This window comes from Phoca vitulina, unplaced genomic scaffold (genome assembly GCF_004348235.1).
Source record: "Phoca vitulina isolate PV1807 unplaced genomic scaffold, GSC_HSeal_1.0 scaffold89, whole genome shotgun sequence".
Lineage (NCBI taxonomy): Eukaryota > Metazoa > Chordata > Mammalia > Carnivora > Phocidae > Phoca > Phoca vitulina.
The window spans coordinates 2,597,074-2,622,853 of record NW_022589792.1 but is presented as its reverse complement, the minus strand read 5'-3'; the positions used below and the strand labels follow the sequence as shown (position 1 = coordinate 2,622,853).

Here is a 25,780-nt window from a genome sequence, read left to right as displayed (position 1 = left end):
AGGGACAAGAGTGTCACAGGATGCCGGGGATCCCCCCCACACACACCCTCTACCAGATACACCCCAGGGACTGCGTGCTCACCAGATTCTGTCCAGGGTGCCCCCCAGCCACCCTGCAGCCTGGCGCCTCCTCCCCCACCCTGCCCACCTCCAATGACCATGACCATGACTTCGTGTCTTATGGCGGATGCAGATGGGAAGATGGCATGAAGAGGATGGAGAGGGGAAAAGAACTCAAACCATGAGAAAGAAGGCAACAGAGAGCGCGAGACGGAGAGAAGTGAGATGGGCCGCCCCTCCCACTGCTGACCAGGGAGTCCTGGCCTGTGGCCTGCCAGCCCCCAGAGCGCCCGAAGCGCTGCCCACCCCCTGCCCACAGACGGCACGCCTCCCACCCTCCACCTCTCCTGTCCTTCACACGTCGGGTCTACCTGGGGCCTCTCAACTCAGATTTTTTTTTTTTCCCTTTAACAAAAATTGTCATTGGTTAAAAGAGAGAGAGAGAGAGAAAGAAAGAGATGAAGTAAGCCGAGGCCCAGAGCCCTCCCTTGTCCTTGGAACATTCAACCTGGGGAAGGGAGGGGGATGGGAGGAGGAAAAAAAAAAGAAAAAAAAAAAAAGAGGAACAACGAGAAACCAAATGTGAGATTGAAGGGGAGGAGGTCAGGGGCCAGCCTGCCGTACAGTTAGAGGCCCAAGGGCCCCGGAATGGAGGTGAGGGGGCAAGGCCAAAAGGGGATGGTGGTGGCGTCGCCTTGTGGTTACATTTAATTTTTTTGGTGTAGCGGGGCACAACGAAACAACAAAAATCAAAAAACAAAAAAACGAAAAATGAAAAAAACAGCAATCAGGCATGAAGATGGCATGGCTGTGCCTCCCCACCCCCCTCCCACCCTGGCCAGCACCCCTGGCCTGCGTGCCCCACTGTGCTCCCCCTCCCGCCCCCGGGAGGGGCCTGGGCCAGGGGCCCCCGGCTGGGAGCAGCGGGTGGGCAGAGGGGCTCGTGGGGTGCTGGCTGGTGCAACTGAGGCCCGGGAGGCCATGACTGGGGGGCTCAGCTCTGCTCTTGTCCGGGTGGGAGGCTCCATGGCGCTCTGGGTTGGGGGGCTTTGGTGGTGGGCGGGGCAGGGGTTTTTCTTTTTGCCGTGGAGACTGTTTAGATGGGCCAGGGATGCTGGGCGTTGTGGTTTCGGTTTCATCGTCCACTTACAAGGTGATGGAGGAGTCAAGGCGGCGCCGTCTGGGGCAGTGCTGGTGGATTTGGAATCAGGCATAGGAAGGGGCACAGGTCTGGCCACTGGAGGCGGCGGCGGTAGCAAAAATGACCCCGGGACTTTGCCCTGGCCGCTACCGTTGGGCTGCGAACAACATAAATAGAGTGACGCATGAAGGCACATCCCACACAGACACACGCTCCCCTGCGCGGCCACGCCAGCTCGCTCCTGAGAGCGGGCGCTCCCGGTAGAAGATGCAGGATGGGCTCGTCTCCTCCGGGGCACAGGGTGGGTGAGGGTGTGAGGCTTCTATTTGGTCTCTCAGGTGTTTCTCTCTTTTTTTTTTTTTTTTTGGTGGTCCTCTTTTGAAGTTGTGGGAGGGACGAGAGGGGGTGTCCGACGAGTGGTTTGTATTTTTCTTAGGGAACATGTTTTAGGTACCAAAACATGCCATCTAGCCATATAAGCAACGCACCTAGAACGCTCATGCTCTTGAAGACCTTCTGCCTCAGCAGGTAAGATGTGTCAGCTCACCCCCCACTGTCCCCGGAAAACACACACATGCCTCCCCTCTGTGGGCCCCTGGGGTGGGGCCAGCTGACCCACCCAAGGACTACAGGCCCTTCGGCGTCTACCCCACATCACGGCCTAGGGAGACGCCGGGTACTGGGGGGCTTGCCCTTGACTCCGGCAGCCTGAGGATCGTGGGTGCTGGCCCATTTTCTACAGAACAGCCCAAGAGGAAAATCCATCGCTGCCAGCTCCAGTTCCCACGAGGCTCTTCGAGAGGACTTCCCTGTACAGTGCCCTCGGAAGCCTGGGATGCCTGGTCGCCAGATCCATTCCTCAGCTTTATTCCCTCTTGTGCCTCAAACTCAAGTTTCCTCCCCAAGCCCCGTGTGTGCCTTGCATGCATCAGCCTTTGGGATTCAGGGGATGTAGGCACCACAGGGAGGGGCAGAGGTCCCTGGCCTCTTGCAGGCACAGCTTCCCTGGAGAGGCCTCCCTGGAGCTCTGGGCAGTGCTCTCGATGACCACCTACAGCCTGGGCTCAGGTTAGGTGGGCCAGAGCTGAGTCCTAAACAGTCCCCTCACCCGAGGGGCAGAGCTCTGCCCTATCCCCAGCCACCCAGGTGCAAGGCTTTGGGAGGCTCCTGTGCTGCTCCTTCTATTGGTGGGTGAGCCAGCCCAACCTCTATCCTCACTGGTTCCACGTGGATTAGGACGAGACTCCCCAGGGGTCTCCCCTGTGCTAACGGTGTACTCCTTAGCTCAGTGTCTCAGCGCCCGGCTGTGTACCAGGTACTTTACTCAGGTGGTGTCCAATCCTCCAACCCTGTAAGGCAGCAGGTTTTGCCTGGGGCCGGGGTGGCAGGGTGGATTCTGTCCCCGGCAGGGGGCATTAACAATGTCTGGAGACATGTTGGGTAGCACCACTTCCAGGGGTGCTGCTGGCGTCTTGGGGGGGTGGAGGCTGGGGATGCTGCTACACACCCCGCAACGCACGAGATGGCCCCCAGGATAAAGGCCCAACAATCCAAACGTTAATAGTGCCGTGGCTGGGAAACCCTGATGCAAGGGAAGCTTGATTCTCTCCCTTTCACAACTGGGGAAACTGAGGCTCTGTGTAGCTGAGTGGTTTATCCAAAGTCACCCAGCTGTAACTGATGAGGCCTGAAATTCACAACCATGTCTCTCTCACTCCAGGGACCTTGTGGATTTTTTCCAGCGGGCTCATCCCAACCCTCTTCTCCAACTCCAAAGGTGCTCAGGCTTTTCCCCTCCCCCTCCACAGCTCTGACTGCGTGTAACATAAAATACGAGCCCCCCGGTTGGGCATTCAAGGCCCCTGTGGTGGAGCCCAGATGGGGTCCTCCACCACCCATGCCCCTACATTCACCTCCTCCCAAGTACTCCCCATTGCAAACCAATTGGGGTTTCCAGAACACAGCCTAAGCAGTTGAGGGCTACACATGTGCTCACTGCAGAACCCTCTGTCTACAACACTCCTTCCCACACTCCTTAAGGCCTGCTCAGAAAACACCATCCCCAACATGGGACCAGCCAGATACCCTAAATCACCATCCATCTCTCTCTGCCTTTTTTTTTTCTCGGATACTTGTGACCTCCACCATAGCCTTTGAAGCAGGCTGCCTCCCAGGCTCCCCAGCAAGCCTGGGGACCTCCACCTCCGTGTGGCCCAGGCGTGCAGCATTCAAGTCCCACTGACTGAGCTGAATCGACTAGTCCATCCTGCTGCACTTTTAAATCATCGAGCCCCGTGTCTGACCCGCGCAGGCCACACCCTTCTGAGCTCTGGCCGTCCCCCCCACCACCTTTCACCTCTAAAGACCAGCACCTAGGTCTGACATTGTCCTTCCAAACGGTTCCCTTGATTTGCTCTTTCCTGCCTACTCAGAGGTCCCCTGACAAAAGCAAGTAGGGGCTGCTGATCCCTGTTTGTGTCCTGGGCTGGAGACCCTTTGTGCCAGGTGTCCTTTCAGAAACAGGCAACTGCCTCCCCTCATGCCTGTGGCCTATCTGGTGCCTAGCTTGTTCTTCCATCAGGGCAGGAAACGGGAGTCTCGAGAGATCACAGCCTCACTCCTTTACTCCAGGCCATCCTGAGCTTGGGCCCCCCCAAGGGGCTGGGACACAGAGCCTTCCAGGCAGCCCTTGCTCCCACAGGGCGGCCAGTGCCTTCTTCTAGTCCTCAAGACCTGTCTCCCCTCAGGAGGACCTAAATCATTCATCGCACTTGATGAAGCCAATCCCAGCTTGACATGGCCAGACATCAAAAACCGCTGATTTACAACATTTAGTTTCTGGAACCTACTTCCAACCAGGCTAGGATATCTCAGCTCTGATCGGGGTACAAGTTGAGGTTTTAAAAAATCTCGAGGTCTTGTGATTTTGCGGTGCCTTGAAACCTCATGAGTTAAAAGCTAGAAGGAACCTGGAGACTGGGATAGCTCTTCACTTTCAATGGACAGGTGAAGACGCAGGCCTGGCCGCTCCGGTGGTGGTGCTTGAGGCTGACCTACAACCAGTCTTCCTGCCTCCCGGAGTCACGCTCTCCCATCGGGCCCTGTGACTTCTCCATCGCGTTCACTGGGCGGTCTCTTCTCTCTGCCAGAAATACAGCTAACCAGGCATCCTCCTTCGGCCCTTTGCATCTCCTCTGAGTGGTGTGTCCATTTGGCCTTGGCCTTTACTGATTTGGCTTTTCTCAATTAGGGCCTCATGCTGTGGTCCGAGGATGAGTACAGGGGTGGTGCCTGGGAACCCTTTTGCAAATTGTAAAAATTTTGTATGCATATTTTTTTTTTCTGCAAAGATGATCTGAAACTTCACATTCTCAAAGAGGTTAGGAATTTACTCCTTTAGGCTTTAGATCAATGGTTCTCAAAGTGGATCACCCGACCAGAAACAGCATCACCTGGGAACTTGGGGAGAAATGTAGATTCTCGGCCCCACCCCAGGCCTGCTGAATCAGAATCACGTGAGGCCCAGGCACCTGCGTGTTATTGAGCCTTTCCGGTGACTCGTGCATGCTAAGACTGAGAACCACTGCTCTGGAGGCAGCCACGGAACCAGAGCAGCCTGGTACTGCCATTCCCTGACACCAGGACAGCTGCGGAGCCTGGGGCCTCTGGCTCACTCCTCCTCCAGAGCCTGCTGCCGAGCCCCAGGGAGAGGCTCACTGAAGACACCCCCCCTCCTCTCTGGGCACAACAGGCCACAAGAGGAAACCCAGAGAGACTGCTCCCCAGCCGGGCTAGGCTCTCTGATTAATCAGAGTGACTGTTTGCCCTCCTGTCTGCAGTGTTTTATCCATCTGCCTTCTGGACCAGATGAGCCCTTAATCTTGAACCGTCAAGTCAAGGGAGAGGCTCAGGACCCAGCCATCATCAGGATGCTTAAGGATGGATTGACCCATATTCCCGAGGGTGAGTTAGGTTTGGCTCTTTGGGCTAAACTGGTCCCTCAGGTCAGTCTCATTTTGGTTAACCCCAGCTGCCTCTGTGGGTGAGAAGGCAGGCAAGGTGGAGTTCCTGGACTCTCTAATCCATATTCCAGACCCAGGGCGCTGGGACATGGGCTGGTAGCTCCCGTAGACTCTGTTGGCATCTCTGAAGGAGACGTAGTAGCTTTTGGGGGTCATGGCCACTTCTCCCTCCATGCCCCTAAAAGTGGACAGAGCTTGTCCAGAGAGGTGGGCAAGGCTCTGAATGCGCTAAGGAGCTGCAGAGCCAGCAAGAGAAACCTCACAGGGAAAAGGGGAGAAGGAAACGAGGAAAGCAGAAGGAGGGAGAACAGGAGAGAGGGAAGAGGACCAGCTTCCGTTCTGGACAGCAAGAGTGAGGAGGCTGAGCCGCAGCCCAGCCCCAAATCAATACACCAGCACTTAGCAAATGCCCATGTGTACAGGCCGCCCTGAGGCAGCACTGGGTTGCGTGGCCAAGGGCCGCCCACAGCTCTCCCTGGGCCACCTCTGGCACGGGCTTCCGAACGCCTTTCCCCACCACGGCCCTTTGAGCGTCCTTCCCACCTGACCTCTCACAATGGGTTTCCAGGCTGGGCCAGCTGCGGGGAGAGGGGCTGGGCCTTCTCACAGTGCAGTGTGCTGCTGGGACTCTACAGCCTTCCTAGGGGTCTAGGGACCACTGTGTCCCAACCCAGAGTGCTCCCAGGGACGAAGGGAGGACCCCTGTCTCATTGAAGGGTCACCTCTGGCCCACCACTGTCTGGGATAAGCCCTTTGCTGAGGGCCTGTGTTTCTGCTTGTCAGTGATTGGGCCCTAGGGCCTGCTGACGGAGAAGGGCAATGGGCGACAGAGCTCCATGGGCAACCAGCGTCTCTCCTAGGCTGAGGAGCAGAAGGGCGTCGCTCCAGAACAATAACTGACCGGGGATCCTCTCGCTAAGAGTCTGCCAACAGGAGACTCCACGACAGCTCCTGTTGGAAGGAAGGAGGGCCTTTCCTCTACCCAGGGCTTCTCACCAGGAAATGATGATGCCCCCAGGGCACACATTCTTGATCATCAGGACTGGGAGGGGGTGATGCAGCTTGCGTTAAGGGGGGGGCGCGGATGCTGCTCAGTACCCCACAGTGCACGGGACGGCCCCACAGAACAGAGAATGAACAGCCCAGATGTCAATAGTGCCAAGGCTAGGAACCCTTGGTCTAGAACCTACACAATCCTTGTAGCTCTGAGGTTTTAAGAGGGGTGTTACGAGGTAAGGAGTCCAGGCCGGGTTGGATAGATCACGGATACACTCTTACTGGGGGCACAGAGACCGAGGGGAGGGCAAGGAGCCCGAGCAAAGCAGGCCCAGCCACTGCCCCCGCCCCCAACTCTGGACTGTGACAGACAGGCCCTGGCATTACACACGGACCCCTACCCCCAGATCCAGAAGACAGAGGTGTTTGGCACTAACGACTCTCTGCCGCTCCAGCCCCAGGAGGGCTCCCGGCTTTCGGACCCTCTCCCTGTGAGCCCCGAGACAGACGGACGGATGCAGAGATGAGCTGTGGCAGGGCTCCTGGGGCCTCTGGACTCACCTGTCCGGCGGCCTGGCCCGAGCCGTCCGAGCACACGAACTGCACAAACTCCTTCAGCGAGTCCTGCCCGTGGTGGTGGTGGTAGCGGATGGTCGGGTGCGTGAAGTACGGGCTCGACTGCTGGATGATGGATGTGGAGGGGAAGTGCAGCGCTGATGCTGTGGCCCGGGGACTCCCTGCGTGCACGTGGGCAGGAAGAAGAGGGCATCAGGGCTTAGCAGGTAGAGGGGGGCGCGATGGAAGACGGGGCGGCGGCGGGGGGATTGCTGGTCAGACAAAGCACTGAGGAACCAGACGAAAAGGGAGAATGGGGTAAGATCAGGGCCAGGACCAGGGTGAGGAGCGTGAGGCACCGTTCTCTGGTGAGGAAGTTAAGGCAGTGCCAGATGATTCGGCAATCGAGGTAAGTAATATCTTAATGCAGTATTTTTAAAAAGCCGAATTGGCGGAGCGCCTGCACGGCTCAGTCGGTGAAGCACTGGACTCTTGATTTTGGCTCAGGTCATGATCTCAGGGTCGTGCTCGCAGGGTTGTGACATCGAGCGAGTGCCACGCCGGGCTCTGCGCTCAGTGGGGAGTCTGCTAGAGATTCTCTCTCTCCCCCTCGGCCCCTCCCCGCCAAAACAAATAAATAAATCTTTTTTTTAATACTTTTTAAAATAAAAAGTTCAATTGGCAAACTAGGGCTGGTCAGCCAGCTGCTTGTCTTTGTAATAAAGTCTGATTAGAAGCAGCGCTGGAGCTAGGGTGACATGAACAAGGCAAGGTCAGGCAAATGCAAGGCCAGTCCCCTCTTTTGTTTAAAACGTTGATAGCTATTCCTTGTATATTTTTTTTGCAATCGTTTCAATTTTTAAAAAATATTACATTAAATATTATTTATCTTGATGGCTAAGGTTTTGGCGCCTCCTGACACTCTGCATTGTGGTGAGCGCCTCACTGCCTTCACCCTGGTCCAGGCCTAGGTGCGAGTCTGGGGGAGGGAAGGAGGAGGCCAAGGACTCCCAGGCTCTGGCTCGAGACGGGGCCACTTGCCTGTGCAGGACAAGCCCTTGAAATGCATACACCCGGCTCCTGCACGCACATGACCATGCCTCTGGCCGCTGCTGCCCAGGCCCTGTTCCTGCGTGCTCAGCCCCACGGTCCTTGCACACGCATCCTCCCCACACACAGCTCCCACCCCGGTGCAGGCCCCAGCTCTTCCCTGGGCCCAGTCCTCCCCCTCCGGTCTGTTTCCAATCAGCTCGCTCTTGCTCTCAGTTTCATTAGGGGGCTGAGCAAACTTGGCTTCTCTCTGGAGTTCATAAAAGCTGAGCCGAGCTGGGCCTGCCGCCCTCCCGCTGCCTGCACACAGGCCTGGGGTCCCCGCCCCCACCTTGTGGCCACCACACCCTGCCCCAGTGCAGGCTGCCTCTGGGCTCTCAGCCAGGAGGCCCCGAGGAGGAGGCTGGGAGGGTAAACTGCACTCTTCTCCGTGTCCTACAGAAGGGACCGCAAGACGGCAGGCGGGTGGACACAGGCAGTGTCCAGAAAAAAGTCCAGGCCTCTTTCTGCCAGAAGGGTACCAAGGGGGGGAAAAAGCAAATGAGGGAGCAGGGAGGCTGAGGACTCAGTTCCCACAACTTCCTGCCAGATTCCATCCCCTCAGGAACGCTGAGCTGTCCCCACCCCCCCACCCCCACCAAGCACCCTCTCCCGAGACAGAAGCAAGAGAGCCCCCAGAGGGAGTGGGCTTGCTCCTTTCCCTGGAGAACAACCCAGATGCTACCAGCCCCTCGGCCTAGCCCTTCACTTTCGGAAAAGGGCAGGGAGGGCCTGAGAAGGGGGCCTGGGCTCCCCTGAGTGCTCTTGTCAATTTGTGCCCCACAGCACCCCAAGTTGGTGCTGGGAAACCAGACCCTGGGCTCAGCCAGGAGCTAGGAGACAAGAGGTGAAAGGAGGACAGAGGGAGAAGCCTGTGCTTTCCCGCCCACAACTGGCAGGAGGAAAGGAGAGCGGACAGGAGTGGGTCTGAGGCCTCCGTCATCACAGGCAGGTGGGAGAGGGCCTTGGGACAGGCCGGTGCTGCACAGCACACACATGCGTGCACACACAAGCTCACACGCACGCACCCATGCACAGACGTGCACATGGGGAGTGAGAAGCAAGTGGGAGGGTGCTTGGGAACGGGGTGAGGAGGGGCTGCCGCGGAAGGAGGGCCCATTCCCATGTCCACCCTCCGCCAGACCTCGGCCTACTCAGAGAGCTTGCGGCTGTCACTCCGGGGCTGGAGCCCTGGCTCCTTCACCTGGCCAGCTGCCCCTAAGTGCTCCACCGCCTCCCCCACTGCCCCCCTCCAAGCCCCCCCATTTCTCACCTGGTCTGACTCCAGCAAGCACAGGCAGCGGGTGGTGAGTGAAAGCCATGCGCGGGGAGCTGCCCTGAGAGGAGAGGGCACTGCAGAAGTCCAGCTTTCCTGACTTCTTTAGAGAAGCCGGGCCTGGGGGGAGGAATCAGCAACACAGGGCAGGTTTAGCTGGGCCGAGGCGAGAGCAAGGGAAGGCGGGAAGCCAGCAGCTAGCTCCTTCTCTCCTCGGGCCCCCTCCCGGCTACCCCTTCCCCACCACACCCCCTTCCTGTCTCCTTTGCCCCATTCCGGCTCTGGTTCTCAGGCCCGGTATGCCGATGGGCCAGCTACAGGTGCTCTGATCGGAGAGGAAAACGAGACCCTTGGGTGCGCTGGGTAGGAGATGAGCAAGGGGGCTCATCTTGCTCCCTGATGAGCAGATAAGGAGCCCATAGGGCACAGGATGAAAAGGCGGGATGCAGGGGCAAGGGGCGGGGAAGGTGTGCAGGAAGAGCCCTGGGGAGCCAGCTTCAGAGTGAGGGGGGACCCGGAAGAGGGATGGGTTTGGGTCTGCTCTGTGGGGGCCCTGGACTGGGGGAGGCGCTGGTAGGAAGAAGCCACCAATCCTCAGGAGGGACCGCAGGGGTGATACAACACCCGACAAGAGAGTTGGGAAGGGGCTGGAGGGGCTGGGCGGGCACTGGGGGCAGCGCGGGACAGGAAAGGACTCCCCTGCCCGGGGATCCAGAGGCTGGGCAGCTGTAGGATGGGTCATTTCGGGGCTTTGCTCTGCTCCTGGTGCCAGAGATGGGGTGGCATTCAGTGGGAGACAGGGACACAGAGAACACCCCGTTGCAGCTCTGCCTGAAGGATCCCGATGCTGCCAACCAAGGTCATCTCTGTGCCAGGCGGGCATGATGTCCAAGTGATGCTCTGACACAGCAGGGCCCCTGGGCCAGGTCCTCCAGGGGAACTTGTCTCCTGTCCTGGGCTAAGCCTGGAGAAGGCCGTGCCCAGGATGGGAGGGCTAAGATGGAGTGGTGGAGATCTGCAGAGCTGCCATCTTTCAGGCATAGAATCAGTCTGAGTGGGGGGGGGGGGTGGGGGCTGCAGTCTTAACCGCAGAGGGAAGCGGTGGGGGAAGGGCGAACTCCCAGCCGCCAGCAGAGGTGTTATCTGGCGGCAGCTGTGTGCCACCTGATAGCTGGCACAGTGCGGGGGTGGGGAGCACCCCCACCAGCTGTGCACAGCTGTCCCCGTGGCCACACAGCGCCTCCCCAGCTGTTCCCTGTCCTGCAGCTGGGCTGCTTAATTGGCGATTTGTCGCAGCGCAGGGAAACAACACCGCAGGAGGCGGGGTGCGGGTACGGAGGAAAAGAAGGGAAAGCAAGGGAGCTGGGGGTGCTGCAGGAGGATGTTGGGGGCCGTGCATGGCAGGACAGCTGGAAGGAGCAGAAATGACAGGCACTGGAGCAGACAGCTGAGAAAAAAGAGTGGGAGCCAGAGAGGGGACAGCTCTTTGAGCACCAGGTCAGGGCAGAGGGACCCGGGGGCTGAGCCCCAGGAGACAGCGATGGATGTGGCTCTCAAGGCACTTGAGTCCTTGAGGGGCAGTCAATTAACTGAGGCCCTGGCTGTGGAGTCTTCGGGGCCTTTTCAACCCCTTCTCTCTCTCCCAGGGAAGTATCTGGGCTGTGTCGACCCAGGTCCCTGCTTGCCACATGAAACCCTGGGAGAGACACCCAAAGACTCGCCGGACAGCTGTCCCACAGAGGTGAGCTTTGCTCTTGGTCTGGAGCCCACTCCCCAGGCTCATCTGGAGATGAGCCCTCCTCCCCTCCTCCCAGGGAGCCGAGAGCAGGGAGCTTGTGCAGACTGTATCTGGGCCACAGGCAAGCAGGAGCACCTCCCCACCCTTCTGCCTTGCTTTTCCCCCAGCCCCTGCCCCGACCCATCCACCTGGCCTATCTCTGTAGCGGCACATCTGGAAAACACCAGGCAAAGCGACATCAGGTCAGGCCTTCCTCTTCCTGCCTCACGAGCAAAGCTCCCGTTCCCAGGCCTGACCAGAGCAGACATGCCCCGTGTACAACCCCCACACACGGGTCTACACTCCCTGGCCCCAAGACACTCGCACCTCAAGGACACACGCAGGTTGTACCCCCAGTGCGTCAGGCAGAAGTCTCCCGCAGCCAGGCGCCTCGTACATGTATCGTGCACGCACACACACACCAGCGCGTGCACACACGCGTACTCTCCTTCCTTTCCTTCTGGGTTCTCTGGGTCTGCTCATGCCTCCAGTCAGGACTGGAAGTGAAGGTGGGTGGGTTCACCGAGAAAGGGGTGGTTGGAGGGTACTGGGAGGACTGGCCAGGCTTCCCTTAGACCTCCGCCCTTCCCTAGCTTTCCTGCTTGATTGGAAAAATGATTCTGGTCATTCTTTACTAGGCTCCGCTCCTCTCTGTGATGCTGGGCCCTTCAGACTAGTGGTTCTCAAGATGATTCTGTTCTCCTCTCCCCTATGCCGGGGGATATTCAGCAATGTCCAGGGACATTTTTAGTCATTGTACTTTGGGGAGGAGTGGGGAGTTACTATTGGCTGGTGGGTGGAGGCCAGGGTTGCTGCTCAATGCCCTACAGTGCATAGGATGGCCCCACCCCAGAGAATGATGTGGCCCCAAATGTCCATGGCGCCCAGACTGAGAAACTGCTTTAAACCATGAGGACCACAGAGCTGGGGCAACTTCTCCAGGGAAATAGCAAGAGAAGGAGACCACGAGAGCTCGGTGCCTGGGGCCTCTGCTTTCCTTCCACCATACCCATGGGCTCTGCTGCCCACGTAGGGACAGCCCAGCTCCTCGCCTCCACTCCCTCCTTCGGCCTGGTCTGCCCTCCTCTGGAAGATCAGGAGGCAAGAAGACAGGTAGTGCCACCCCACAGCAGGGGAACCGGAGCGAGGCTTGCCAGGTAAACCGAGAGGGAAGAAGAGGCTCCAGCCGCCCCGCTCCGGGTGGGCCCTGCAGCGCCCATACCTGCGTCCACATCGTTGGGCCACCCACTGGACTGGCTGCTGCCGGCTGCTGGGGAGCGGCCTGTACCAGGATAGAAGACATCATCCACAGGGCTCTCCATCTCGCTGTCGTCGATGGACTTGGGGCGCTTGGTGGTGCTGGGGAAGACGAGAGGGATCAGGTAGGCCAAAGGAAGACGGAGGTACAGCTCCTCAAACCGAGGGAGGCCGCACTGATGACCTGTCGTGTGGGGAGCAGGTGCCTGATGACAGCAGCACCCCCAGGCACTCACTACGTGCCCACCCCTGAGACTAGACTGGCCCCGGAGTCCCTCGGGGCCCAGCCCACCTGCTCCTCCTCCTTGAGCCCCTTCTCAGGCCACGATGCCCTCATCCACTGAGCTGCCCAGGTCAAAGAGGGGGCAAAAGCCTCCTGCACTGCCTCCCTGGCCACTTGCCAGGGACAAAAATCCCAAAGGGTGCTACAAAACTCAGACATCAAGATACTATGTTATTTTATATTAAAACGGTACTAACATGAAGCTATTATGGTATTATAATGTAATGTTTTAAGAAATCAAAATGAATGCCAAAAACCTCACAATGAACCAAAAGTCTAAGTTTTTTAAAAAAAGCACAGGATCCCTCCCTGCCCTGAACAATTGGTCCTGACAAGGGCTGAATGTATCCACCTCCCAAACACCTCTCAATTCGGTCCCACCCTCTCACCCCACTCCCCCACCCAGCTCAGGCCCTCCTCTACTCCAGCCTCTAACTGGCTGTCAGTCCTGCCCACACATGCTGCTGCGAGGGGCACTTTCTGGAACACATATCCCCAGCATCTCCTGCTTCAAACCCTTCAGTGGGTTTTAAGTCTAAAGACCTTCCAGAGCCCTCTTTGGGGGTCCCACCAGGATGTCCATCCTTGGCTGGGATGGGGGCTGCTCTACTTGGAGCATCCACCCCATGCCTGTCCGGGCTCAAATGTCACTTCCGCAAGAGAGAGGCCTTCTCAGATCCCCACTGGGAGTGCCTTCCAGGCACAGTCGTGCCTTGTTTGGGCTCAGGTCCCCAGCACCAAATGCCCAGCGACAGCACGAAGCAGGAAGCTCAGGCGGTTGGTAGCGTGGTGGGCCGCGGCTGCTCCGGAGCCCACGCCCTCAACAAGGGGTGACCTTCTAAGGCCCCCGGGCCTTGGGAGTATGGCCTCCCCGCAGCACCTGAGACGGCCTGGGGATGGAGGCGGGGGGAGGCCAGGGTGCTGCGCTCACCTGGTGGAAGGAGGGGAGGTGATGGACCGCCGCCCCAGGGTCACCTGGTTTATGTTGTAGTAGCTGGGACTCTCCAGGTCTGCCAGTGAGAAGTTGGGCCCTGATGCTGTCGCAACAGGAGCTGGGAAAAGGCAAGAAGGTGATAAGGTTTGAGGTGGGGAAGGCCCAATGGGGCCTTGTTTTGTTGTCATGAGCAGCTCCCCAGAAGCCTCCTCCTGGCTGGGGGTCTTTGGGGAAGAGCCCTTGGTTGTGATTTTTTTCCTCCAAAGCAGTGGAGATTAGAGAATGGGCTCTCTGGGCGCCTCCGCTCCACCTAGCCCAGTACCAATGGGCAGAGTGTCCCAGGAAACCCTGTCTGCCCCTCTGCCAAGACCCCACCAGGGGTGGGCCACATGGGGTCTGAGTCCCACCTCCTTACAGCCCCAATCTGCTGAGCTCAGCCCTGGATGAAAGAAAGAACTCACTTACTCTGTGATACTCTCACCAGCTCCGTCACATTCCAGACCCCGGAAGTCACAAAACAGTCCTGGAAACTTAAGTGCCCTGAAGAGGGGAAAGGACAAGTGAGTGAGTCAGGCAAGGCTAGGAGGGGCTGCCTGCCTGTTTCCCCGAAGCTCTCCCCACTCTTGCTTTGACTCCCTCCCTCCCAAGCCTCACATTCCAGACACAGGCTGGCCCTCAGGGGCCCTCATGTCTACACAGAAGAGTGAGTATGCTTCAGGTGAGCCCCCACCCCTTGGGACGTCAGCTGAAGTTTGGTTGAGGAACGGCTGAGTAAAGGAGAAGAAATGGAGGGAGAGCGAAGGCCAGGTTGGCCAGGGTGGGAGGGCAGGTGGGGGCAGGGCAGGCCACAGAGGCTAGGCATGGGCCAGCGGGAGTTGGGGGGCACTGACCGTTGGGCAGTGGTTTGATGTCCGCATCTCCTTGCTGGTTTGAACTATCTGATTGTCCGGATTCTGCAGGAGACACAAAGGGGAGAATGGGTCAAGATCAAAGTGCGCCCCACACACCAGCCAAGCAGCTGCCCCTCCAGCCCTGTAAACACCTTCACAGCACCCTCTCCTCGGAGGGGAGGAGCCTAGGGAGACCCGAAGAGAGGAGGACGTGCATCCTACGGACACTGGAGCCAGATCCTGCTCCGTGGTGGGGTGTCCTGGGCACTGCGGGGCGGCTGGCAGCAGCGCTGGCCTCCGCACACTAGATGCCAGCAGCACCCAGGTCTTGACAGCCAACACCGTCTGCAGACACTGCCCAACGTGCCTAGCAGTAAAGTCGCCCCCGGGTGAGCAGCAATGGCTGAGAATCAGCGCGAGGACGGTGCCCACGAGAGAAGCCAGTGACCATCTCTTTGCACAGCTGGGATGAACCCAAGGGTCCCCCATCCTCCACTCGGCTCAGGCTCCCAGCGGAGCAGCCCCTTCCTCCTCTCACTTCATTAATTACAGCCATTCCTGTCAGCCCGAACCCCCCCACCTCACCTTTATGCTTACAGGCAGCGCCTGGCAACACGGAGGGGGAGGTTTGCCCTGGCGCCGTCGCCCGCTCTGTGCCAGCCTGTCTGGGCTGTCTCATGCCCCAGTGCCACAGCTGCTCAGAGGGAGCCCCGAGACAAGGGCCCATTGTGCGGTGGGAGCTCACAGAGGGCTGGGGCAGGGTGGAGTGTGTGTGTGAATATTTTGCTGAGCTTGGGAAAGCCCCCCCACCCCCGCCCCCCAGGTCCTCAAAGCTTTGTGTGCCAGGGGCACAATGGGGACCTCCAGAATGCCTGCCCAGGCACGACAGCTGGCGAGAGGATGGCAGAGGGGGGCCAGGGCAGGTTGTGGGGCAGGAGGAAGGCTAGGCATTTGGTAAAGAATCGGCTGCTCACAAGGGGACAACATGGGGGTGGCATCGGAAAACTGCGCCCTGGTATTGGCCAAGGCTCTGCCCAACTCTTTGACCCTGCCTCCTGAGTCTCACCCGCCACCCCAAGGTCAGCCTACTGACCGGAGAGTCCACCCCTCACTGGCCTCACAGCCAAGCTGCTCACATTGGGGAGTGACCAGCAAGGAAGCTCCTAAAGAACAACGAGACGGGGGCCCAAGAGATTGCGGCAAAGTGCCCTGTGGCCACTAGGCCACTCAGGAGGGATGGAAGAGTGATGGATGAGGGGGGCTGGTAAGAAGAACAGCATCCCTCTGGGAGCGAGGGCCCAGGCTTTGCTCAGGCCAAGTTTTTGGCCACCTGCCTTGATGTGACCAGTGAGAAAGGACAGGTTGCCTACAGGACAGTTTCAGTCCCCACTTTCCCCATTCTTTACCTTGTTTAGTTTTATTAAGTCCAAATAAACAAATAAATAAATAAAATCTTGTCACAAATCAAGAAAACAAGTTTATAAGGAAAATGCTAATGATGGCCCCTCAGCCCCTCCAATTTGGGGTGCAGCCTGCCACACCTCCCTTTGTGTTCACCGCTGTGGTGTGTTTGGGGATGGTGAATCCTACCCCAGGCCACCTCTTTGCTACCGGCACTCTCCGCTCTGGAGAGAATCTACAGGACCTCCTCCCATGCTCCCAGGAGGGCACCCTCTCTGTGCCACAGTGTCTTGTGGGTATGAGTTTTGTCATTCTCTTGCCCTGGCCTATTCCTGGCTATCTAGGTCTGATTCAACCCCCCTGCCAGTCCAAGAAGGAGCAGGTGAGGGGCTGAGGTACTGGGTGGTCCACTCTAGGACCTCCCTAGACCCGGGGTGCCCCGAGCCTGCTTCATCTCCCAGGGCTGCCCCCTCCTCCATTCAAAACTTAGGAAGGGCAGAGCCACAGGCCCAGCGTGTGGAGCCCATTGAGGGGCACATGCTCCGGGCTCTGCCTGCTGCCCAGGGGCCCCTGCTACTGACCCCACCCATCCTGGGACCAACTCAGTCCCCACCAGCCTTCCAGGTTTGGGTCCGTGGAGTTGCGGGAGCCAGAGGAGTCCACCCAGGGGTGTAGTCCCAGGCCCCCTGAACGCGGCCAGGTGGAGACAGAAAGCTGCGCGCACGCGCACATCCAGCGCAAGGACAGAAAGGCGAGAGAGAACCCGACAAAGAGATGGAGGTGGGCCAGCGACTACGGCAGAGACAAATGGGGCTCCAGGAGAGCGCGATAGACAGGAAATCCTTCTAAACCAGGATACTGTCCCGAAACGTTATTGCTGTTATTACTATTAGCTTGATGTAAAGGAGCCAGCGGGAGCGAGGATCCAGCGCGGGCGAGGCCCGCTGCCACGCGCCTCCAGGCGCTGCTGGCAGCCATTTTAGCCCTTGGCAGCCATCTTACGGCTGGCGGCCCAGCCAGCGTCCCCACAATGCCACCCCCGCCGGCCCCCGGCATGCTCAGCTCAGCTCCAGGACAAAAGGCAGAAACGCTGGAAATCTGGACCCAGGCTCGGAGGCTCAGGAGCCAGCCCTGCAGCAGGGGCAGCTCCAGCCAGGGCCCCACCGCCCTGCTCTAGCAGCACCCCCTTCACCCTCGCGGCCGGCACCCAGCAGAAGGGGAAGGGAGGGTTAAAGCTGGGGCCCTGGGGACACCATGGTCCGCTCAAAGGCACTGAAGCCCCCATAGGCCAGTCGCAGGCCCTGGGGCTCAACTAGGACCCCTGCCCTGACAGGACAGTAAGGGACATGATGGGGGCAGGCCCTTGTCCACCCAGTGGACAGACGGGGCAGGGGCCTGGCAGGAGCCCATACAGCAGCTGCAGGGCCAAACAGCCACCGGGCCCTGGTGGACAGGCTTCTAGGGAGGGTGAGGAGACCACTGCCCCCCGCCCCCAGGGGAGAGAGCCAGCCAGCCAGCTTTCTTGGGCTCTTTGGGGAGCTGTGCCCCAAGGTCCGGGCCTACCCTAGACAGCCCTCTGGGAGCAGAGGCTGCACCACAGGCTAGCACACCAGGGAGCATGACACCCCAGCATCTTGACCCCTTTCCCTGTTGAGCTCCCTGGGGGAGGGGATAACCCCAGGCCTCAGGACAGACAGGAGGAAGGTCCCTTTATGACACCCCTCCCCACGCCCCGCCTCATGGCTGCTCAGCTTTTATCTGGCAGAATGGGGCTTATCAGAGCCACCAGCTGAACAAACATACAAATCCACGGTTAGTGAGAAAAAACCCTCTGCCTGAACTCTTTATCTCCTGTTCACAGGCCCCACGCACTGCCCCCTGCCAACAGCACAGGAGGAGACCTGACTGCTGCACAGCGGGGGCTCCTCTCTCCGCTGTCCCCCACCCCCCTCGCCTCCGACCCAGAACAGGGTGGCTCTCCCCTGGCAGTCCCTGCCGGCGGGTTTGCATGAGTAAGTTGCAGCCACATGGGAGCCCCCCTCCAGTGTCTGCTTTCTCGCCAGGGATAATGGGCCAGCTGGTGGCCTGTGGGCCAGTGGAGGGGCAGGGACAGTGTTGGCTAGCACAAGGCAGACAGGTGCCCAGCTCCATCTTTTATCCTCCCCCCACACCCTCCCCTGGCCCACGCCCCTGAGGCTGTCACTCTGATTCCCCAGCCTTCCAGGGCCACATCCTCTAGAAGCCTCTCTGGCCTCGGCTCTCTTCAGCCTGGTTGCCAGAGCGGTGGGGACCCTAAGTGCACACCCCCGGTTCAGGGCCACCCTAAGGTCAGCAGAGCAACCCTAACCCCCCTGCCTGCACCTCTCTTCAGAGACTACTGCTGCCTTCACACCCTAGAGACTGGAGATGGGAAAGAGCAGCCAGGGGCACTGCTACCGCCCTTTGGCCCTGACACCACTCAACCTTTCCCTCTATCCCGGCCCTGAGGACCAGAGAGCATCTTCCCTGGTTTTAAGCTTCCTCGCATGAGGCCCATCTAATATAGCCTCCTAAAAACAGTCAGCCACTGTGTCCGATGCCTGGGCTTGATGCCCTGGGCAGACAGGTATCAGGGTCCCTGAGCCCGGGCCAGGTTGGGGATGGAGAGGAGCTCAGAGCCCACAGCTTATTCTCCATGCTCTCGGTGGTTAGGCCGGCTCATGTCACCCACAGGAGCATGCTCTGCTGACTGCCCTCTGCGTGGCACCTGGGCTACTCATGTGATCCACACCTCAAAGGCAGAGGCCACCTGCCCGCAGTGCCTGAGGACCCTGGCCACTATGGAGGCTTCCGGAAGGGAGGGCTATGCAAGGGCAGGTGACAGATCTGGACTCTGTCTCAGCATGGCTTCTGGGTCTGTTCATCTGCACACATATCATCAGTCACCCCCGCCCTCCCGGCATCGATGGCCTGTGGCCTTCTGCAGTATCCAGACCCGGGCCAAACTCAGCCAACTGTTGGCAGTGTGGGCCCCTCTTCCTTAGGTTCCTCCATATCCCCTGAAATAGCCACAAAGCTCCCCCACCCCCCACCCCCAGTACTGCCTTTCTCAACCCTGCACCAGTTCCACCTTCTCAGTCCTTGAAGCCCCCCTACTTGCTTTATTGAGCTCTTCACCTTTCCCTTTGGAATCCCATTTCTGGTCTCATTTTTCTCTCTTGGCTCCACACTCCTCTCTCTGTCCTTCCTTCTCCTTCACGTTCCCTTTCTCAGGCTCTCTTTCCTCTCCCAACCATGCCTGTTTCTGTGTGTGTGTGTGTGTGTGTGTGTGTGTGTGTGTGTCCAGAAGGGCTCTGCCTCTTCATGGGAGCTCTGGAGGGGGAGCTCCAGCAGCCAGGAGGAGCCCAGTGTTGCACACGAACCCCAACTGACAGCATGTTATATATATGTATGTATATTTCCAGTCACAGACGGGCAGATATTTATGGCTCCCACTAGGTAAAGGAGGAATTCCTGCTTGCTGCAGGGAACGCTCTGCCTCGGCTCCCACCCGAAACAAACTCTCTCTGTGAAAGGGGCCACATGTAACTTGCTGGCCGGCTGCCTCCACGCACATCACTGAGAGAGTGAGTTCTTAGGTGGCCAAGAGGAGCGGAAAGACCCAGCTCAACCACACCCACACATGCATACACTTGGGCGAGCACAGTCAAACATGCACGCATTTGGACATACCACCAGCAATTACCTGCCGTCCCACAGGGGTAAAATGAGATGATGCATTCAGAGCTGCGGTCCCACTGTGCACTGCATGCTCAGTGCTTAGCACTGGGCCAAAGAGGCACCCGCCTCTAGCTCTGCTGGACCACTGACCTCTGGGGGCTATAGAGGACAGCCCCCAGAGTTCTCCATTTGCTTGCCCTTCCCCAGGCTCTCTCCAGGTCTGAGATTCAAGAAGCAGGGTGGGGATGTGCTCTGTTCCGGGGGTGCTGTCCTCTGAAGGGCTGATGCAATTCAGGAGCTGATCCTGGCACTCCCCAGGGTGGCACTCCCCTCCCCCTACCTGTCTCCCCCCTCTTCTGTGATTCCGGAGCATCCAGGGCACTGGAAATCCAATCTCAAGGGGAGCCAGAGGCCTGGCCTGCAGCAATCAGAGCTGGAGAATGTAACTATTGTGCCTCTTGAAACCTAAGTCTGAGAATCTGAGACACCCTGAGGAGGGGAGCGGTGGACAGATGGGGGGCTAGGGAGACAGGTCACAGAGGGGTTCTCCCCATCTCTGCAAACAGGCGACTTGGGACTGAGGAAGTCCTTGAGAGTGCAGGGCAGCCAGAGGGCAAAGAGGGGAGGCGCTCAACCTCGGCCAGGCCCAGGGAGCTTCTAGGATCTTTCCTTCCCTCTTTCCACTCTGCAGTCCACCCCCATGAGCCAGCCAGCTTGTGCGTGTGCACACAAGCCCTGGAGCCATCCTGAGGTTTATCCGCCTTCTGTTGTCCCTAGAACCCCACATGGTGGGAGACAGGAGCATGACCAGGAAGCACAGCCCTGAAGATATGGGCAGGGGTACGGCTGGGGGCATGATGGGCACACATGTTCCACACCCCCCATTACCTTCATCTCTCCTTTCTTCATTCCCCCTCCACTCATGGACCTGAAGGGGCTTGAGCCTGTACCTTGAGTCACCTGTGCAGGGGAGGCAAGTTGAGTGCCAGGGAAAAGGCCCAGTCACACCTGCATAGACCTGCTCTAGACCTGCTCTGGCTGCCCCTGGGGGTGGCCTGAGCTCAAGAAGGCCATGAAGGGAGGGTGGGGCAGGGACAACAGCTCAGGCCACAGGGAACGTGTGGATGGGACCTTCCACTCTCAGCCCCTGGCCCTGGTGGCACTACCTTTCCCACCTCAACCCACGCTACGTCCACCAGCACCATCTGTGGTCCTCCAGGAATGAGGGCCAGATCTGGCTGCCGCAGGGCTCACTGCCCAGCAGTGCGACTGCCGGAAGGGAGAAGGCAAGTCAGTGGGCTCATCTGGTGCCCAGGAGACCAGCAGAATGGGCTCCAAAGGCTGTGCTCAGGCAAACAGCCCTGGTGCCTCCAGGGTGCTCCCCTGGTGTGAGCTGCTCAGCGTTCTCTGCCCTGTACCTGATGGGAGAACCTTCCTTAGCACTGCCTCCAGCCCAGGAAGAACGAGAGATGGGGCCTGGTCACTGAAGCCCTGGGGGAACCAGGGGCCCAGGTGGTCATCCCCATGAGACGACAAACAGTGGCCAAAATGGGGGAGAGAAGGAGGGTTGCACCCTCGTGCAGAGCACAACACCTAGCAGGTGGATGGAGGGAAAAAGCCCAGTCAGCCTGTTAGGGGCCTCTCCCAGTCCGGCCCAGCAGTTAAGCAGTTAACTCCCAGCAGTTAAGTCTGGCAGCCCTGGGAGATGAGGATGGACATGCAGGCTCCTTCTGGGTCTGCCCTTTGCAGGGAACCCAGCACCAACCCCCAGCACTTCAGACATCAGTGATCCATGGCTCTCTGTGAACAAGCAGACCCCAGGCCTTGCAGTAACACCATCTGGGATGTTCCAGAGGTGCCCAGGGGGTAGGAAGTCCCATCAGATCAGAATTCCCATCAGACAGGGATTGGAGGTGAAGCAGCTGCTACTGAAGGAGGCAAAGGGAGGGACCTTTGGGGAGACGGAGGGAGGCAGGAGCTCCACACCCCAGGCCCCGGCCCACCTCTGCCTGGAGCCTGCCCTTGGCCACTCTAAAGGAGGCCTCACCCCAGAACAGAGAGGGTGAAGGGGGCACACCAAGGGCAGTGGGGGATGGAGGTGGACAGCCAGCAATGGTGGAAAGAGGCTTCCCTTGGTTCACGTCCAGGCTCCAGAACCTACCAGCCAAGTGACCTTGGTCAAGTTCTGAGCTGTTTCCTCCTCTGTAAAATGCAGATGCCACCCACCACCTAGGGCTCTTGGGTGAGGAATAAATGAGAAAACAGGTATAAGGTGCTTAGCCCAGGGCCCGACTCATAGATGTCACCTGTCCTTCCATCTGGACCACCATTTCCCTTCAACGCCATTAGCTGAAACTCTACTCCTCCTTCTCCCGCTCTGCTCAAAGGCTGCCTCAGTGAGAGAAGTGTGGCTAACCCTCAGCTCCCCCCCGCCACAGGGGTGCATACTCATTATGACACATTAAGTATGCCCTAGATTACTATTTTTTGGTGTCTTGCCCCAGAGAACATGGCCAGCAAGCTGAGGGTCTCCCTGAGGGTCTGGCCCATTACCATCTGCAAAAAGGGGCAGACAGGTTTCCCTGGACATAAAAGAGCAGGATGCCTTCTACAGGTGTGTCCCTCTCCAAAGTCAGTGGTTACAGTAAATGACCTTGGGATGGTTACCATATTGGAAATAGTGGGGGAGAGGCAATGAAAGGGAAGGCCAGGGGATGGGTAAGGCCAAAAGAGAAGGGGGAGAAAAAGCTTTTGCCCCTAGATTCTGAGGGTGCTTGGCCCTGGGCCCTGCCTGTCCTAGCCCAGCGCTAAGGATACAGAGAGCTGAGGACACCAGAAGCAGCGGTGCTGGCCCCACGGGTGGCCAGCCGCCTCCCCCAGAGTGCCAGCCGGTGCCACAATGCAGCCAGCAGCTGGAGCCGATGTTCCCAAGAGGGCCTGGGGCCAAGGAGTCATATAATAGCTGGGTCCATAAAAGGGGCCCCCACCCCTAAAGCTTCTGTCCCGTCCTGAACCTGATAGAAACTGACAGTGGAGAATGCCCTCCATACCCAGCATGCCAAGAAAAGATGGGCCCTGCAGAGGGGGTGCCCCCATCCAGTCTAGGGGCATGCAGAGCTGCTCCCCAACCCCTACCCGCTTTCTGTTTCCAGCACTGCCCTTTCTGACCCTTTGAGCTGCCCAGGCCAGGCCTGGCCAGACAACTGCCCCCACCTCCAGCTGCTCTTAGGACTATTAATAGTGTCCCCACCTCCCAGGGTCAGGCCTCACCCTCCCCCCATCGCCCAAATACACTTGTCCTTGGTCTAATTACTTGTAAAAGGCACAGAGTCCTCCAGGCACTAACGCCAACCAGGGATGAGAAGGGGCATTGCAGAAGTTCTGGAGGCCACCTGAGGGACATGCCTGGCACAACTCAGAGTTTGGGAAAAGGAGGGAAGGAATCAGTGAACCCCAGAACAAGAGAATGACAAAAAGACAAAATGAAAACTAAGAGAGAGGGAGAGGCCAAGAGAGAAAATCAGAACCAAAGCAAAGTGGTTCAAAGCAAGAGGGCTGAAATAGAAAGAATCAGAGAAGGAGAAGGTTCCAACAGGGAGGAAAAAGGGAAGAAAGCAAAGGGAGAGAAAGGGAAGACAGAGGAAGTGACTTCTTAACAAACAAACAAAAGAAACAGAAGGGGAGAAAACTTCCCTAAAAATACTCAGGAGTGGCTTCATAAGCACAGCTGGGCCGCATCCAGCTGCCGGCACCTGATAGGGGACACTCATCAGGGTGAGGGACTGGAGAGGCCCCAAGTCAAGGAGCCTCAACCCATATACCTTTGCAATGTTCTGGGGAAGGGAGGTGGGGGGCAAAGATGAGGAGGCAGAAAAGCAACAACCGACCAGGAAAAGAAAGTGGGAGGAGTCCCCACAGAGAGCAAAGTCACTCTCAGCCCTGGGCAGGGGAAAGCTCCCACACGTGGAGCCCCCTTGCTTACAGGAAGAGGGTCAGGCTGGCCAGAAGATGGGGGGGATAGGAGAACATCAGGGCTCCCTGGCCTCCTTGCGTTCCAGGTTACCTCTCTCTTTCTGGCCATGAGCAGAGTCTTACCCCCACCTTGCCTCCCGCTGACCCCTCTCCTTAGGAGAATCCAGGGGGCCTGGGGAAGGAGAACCCACCTAGGTGAGAGCAGGCCAAGGCCACTTGCCTCCCATCCTCAGGTGCTCTAATTTCCTCAGCCCCCTAAGGGGCAGCACCTGACACCCAGGCTGGTGTCTCTAAAGGAGCCTCCTCTACCAGGGAGGCCTTCTGGGGAGAGACATACTTGGGCCCATGGAAGAGCAACGAACACAAACACATGCCATAATCAAATGTCCAAGTGGAGAACTTCTGCCTGGAGGCTGGAAGCCAAGTAGCCTTTCCTTCAAATCCCATCCACACTGGGAGCCTCTCTCTGGCTGGGCCAGGGCTGGGGGACTGGGACCCTGGCTCTGGAGGGCTCAAGAGCCCCAAGGACTTGGCCACCAGGCCTCCCAGAGCAGGGGGTCCCAGACTGGGAACACCCCACTAGAGCATCAGTCCTCTGGAGTCAAGGCCTGTCAGTGTTTTGTTCACTACTGTAACCTGCAGTTGAAGAGGATAACGAGATTCTAAATAGATCCTTCTAGATCCTTCTTCCAACTGTGGCTACACTGACCACCCAAGGGACAAAAGTACCAGGTGGCTGGCACCTTCCCCTTATAAAGAAGAGAACATTTTTCCTGCAGGTCCATCCTCGACACTCAACGCCCAAGGAATTGATGTGGAAACCCCAGTACCACTAATTCTGCAAAGCCCAGCTGGGCCGGGACTGCAGGACTGGACACACGGATCCCCATGCCTGAGGGCTGGACTGACCAGAGAAAGGATGCAGAGTCTCCCCGTGGAGGGCAGGGCAGGGGAGCACTCTTGCAAGCTTGCTCAGCTCCCCACCCTCCCCCCACCCCCAAAGACCTTACAGCAGCCACTGCCCAGAGCTACCCAGACAAGACATGAAGAATTTGGGCCTCTGACTCCAAATCTCCAACTTACAGCACTGAAAGCCCAGGCTGGGCTGAAAAACTGTGTAGGCAGGTAGCCTCCTGAGGGAATGAGATGGCTCTGGGTGTCAGAAGGAGCCCTGGGCCTGGGATCCAAATCCTAGACCTGCTGTTATCAGGCACCCAGTGTGTCTCCCAGGCCTTCTCTCCATTCCTGTGCAACACATGGCCGGCTTCCCTTAGACAGCACAGTGAGCCCTGAGCAGGAATTTTTACAGAGAAGAGGACAGGATAGTTTTATACGCTCTAAAGCGCCAAGCATACAATAAGGGAGGCATAGATGGGGCAAGGAGGTCTGCTTCCGGGACCCTACATTTCAGCTTTGCTGTGATCCTGAACAGCAGCTGAGGGGCATCTTCCAGAAGCTTGGACCTGCACTCAGTACTGTGGTGGGCCACCTGGTAGGAGGCAGCTACCCAGACTCAGGGCCGGGACAGTCTAAGCTGCTGAAGAGACCAAACGATACCGACCCTCCAGGTTGGCAGGTGCCACATCCGCCAGTGACAATGCCCTGAAGGACCAGAAGGGACTTTCCGGAGCAGCGGGGCCGCAGGGCTCGGGGCCGCACCCGCACGGACCGGCGCGCTGCATTCCCGGACGCTGTAGCTAGGTGGCGCAGCGAGTTAACACTAGCTGCCCTCCGCCGGCGGCGGCGGGGCCCGGGGCGGGGGCGGCGAACCTGCGCGCCGCCCGCCGGGGGCTCCAAGGGCCGGGGTTCCCTCTGCACGCCCCTGAGTCCTGAGCAGGAAGGAGGAGGCCCCGGGCAGACCCAGGCCACTCGAACCCCGGGCTGTGCTGCCCGAGGCGGCGACTCTCGTTGGTGCCGTTGCCGCTGCCAAGCACATCCCGTGATGTGATGTGAGGGCCGAGCTTCCCGTTCTCATTGATTAGGAACAGCTTGCGGTGCGGGGGCCGGATGGAAGGGGGCCGGGGAATGGGCGAGCGAGGAGGAGCGGGGAGGGGGGGGCGCTGCCAGGTGCATGGCTGTGGGGGTTAACCAGTGAGCCCGGGCCCACCCTGCGCAGCGCCACCGTGGCTCTCGGTCCCTACCTGCCTCCCCCAGAGCGGGGCTGCTCTGGGTGTGGGCGAGTCTGCGGCCGCGTGACCCCACGACTGTTCCCGACACTCCCACGACGCCCCAACCTTTTGGCAGCACAGACCTTCCCCTTGCACTTGATAAACGCTTGAAGAGGAAGATTTCCTCCCCGCCCCTCCCCCTCGCCCCTCTCAAAAAGTTAAAAATGGAGACTAAAGTCAGAGATCAGGAACCAAGGAGAGGGAGAGAAATGGAGAAAAGTCAAGGAGAAGAAGAAAACAACAGCGCTCTCTGCAGTGGC

The 25,780-nt window shown here is 58.7% G+C and overlaps 1 protein-coding gene across 9 annotated transcripts in view; it reads right to left on the bottom strand.

The window, feature by feature from the left end:
• Positions 1 to 25,780, bottom strand: part of NFIX (nuclear factor I X) — a 96,393-nt gene that overhangs the window by 8,114 nt on the left and 62,499 nt on the right. For 6 of the 9 annotated variants that reach the window (XM_032395906.1, XM_032395913.1, XM_032395912.1 and 3 more), the window contains exons 3-9: positions 14,281 to 14,343; positions 13,856 to 13,930; positions 13,388 to 13,508; positions 12,139 to 12,275; positions 9,137 to 9,259; positions 6,781 to 6,956; positions 1,211 to 1,358 (exon numbers count right to left, since the gene is read on the bottom strand). In XM_032395906.1, coding sequence (XP_032251797.1) covers positions 1,211 to 1,358; positions 6,781 to 6,956; positions 9,137 to 9,259; positions 12,139 to 12,275; positions 13,388 to 13,508; positions 13,856 to 13,930; positions 14,281 to 14,343 — 843 coding nt within the window. The remainder of the gene's footprint in view (positions 1 to 1,210; positions 1,359 to 6,780; positions 6,957 to 9,136; positions 9,260 to 12,138; positions 12,276 to 13,387; positions 13,509 to 13,855; positions 13,931 to 14,280; positions 14,344 to 25,780) is intronic. The other 3 variants (XM_032395909.1, XM_032395908.1, XM_032395910.1) reach the window with 3 other exon arrangements.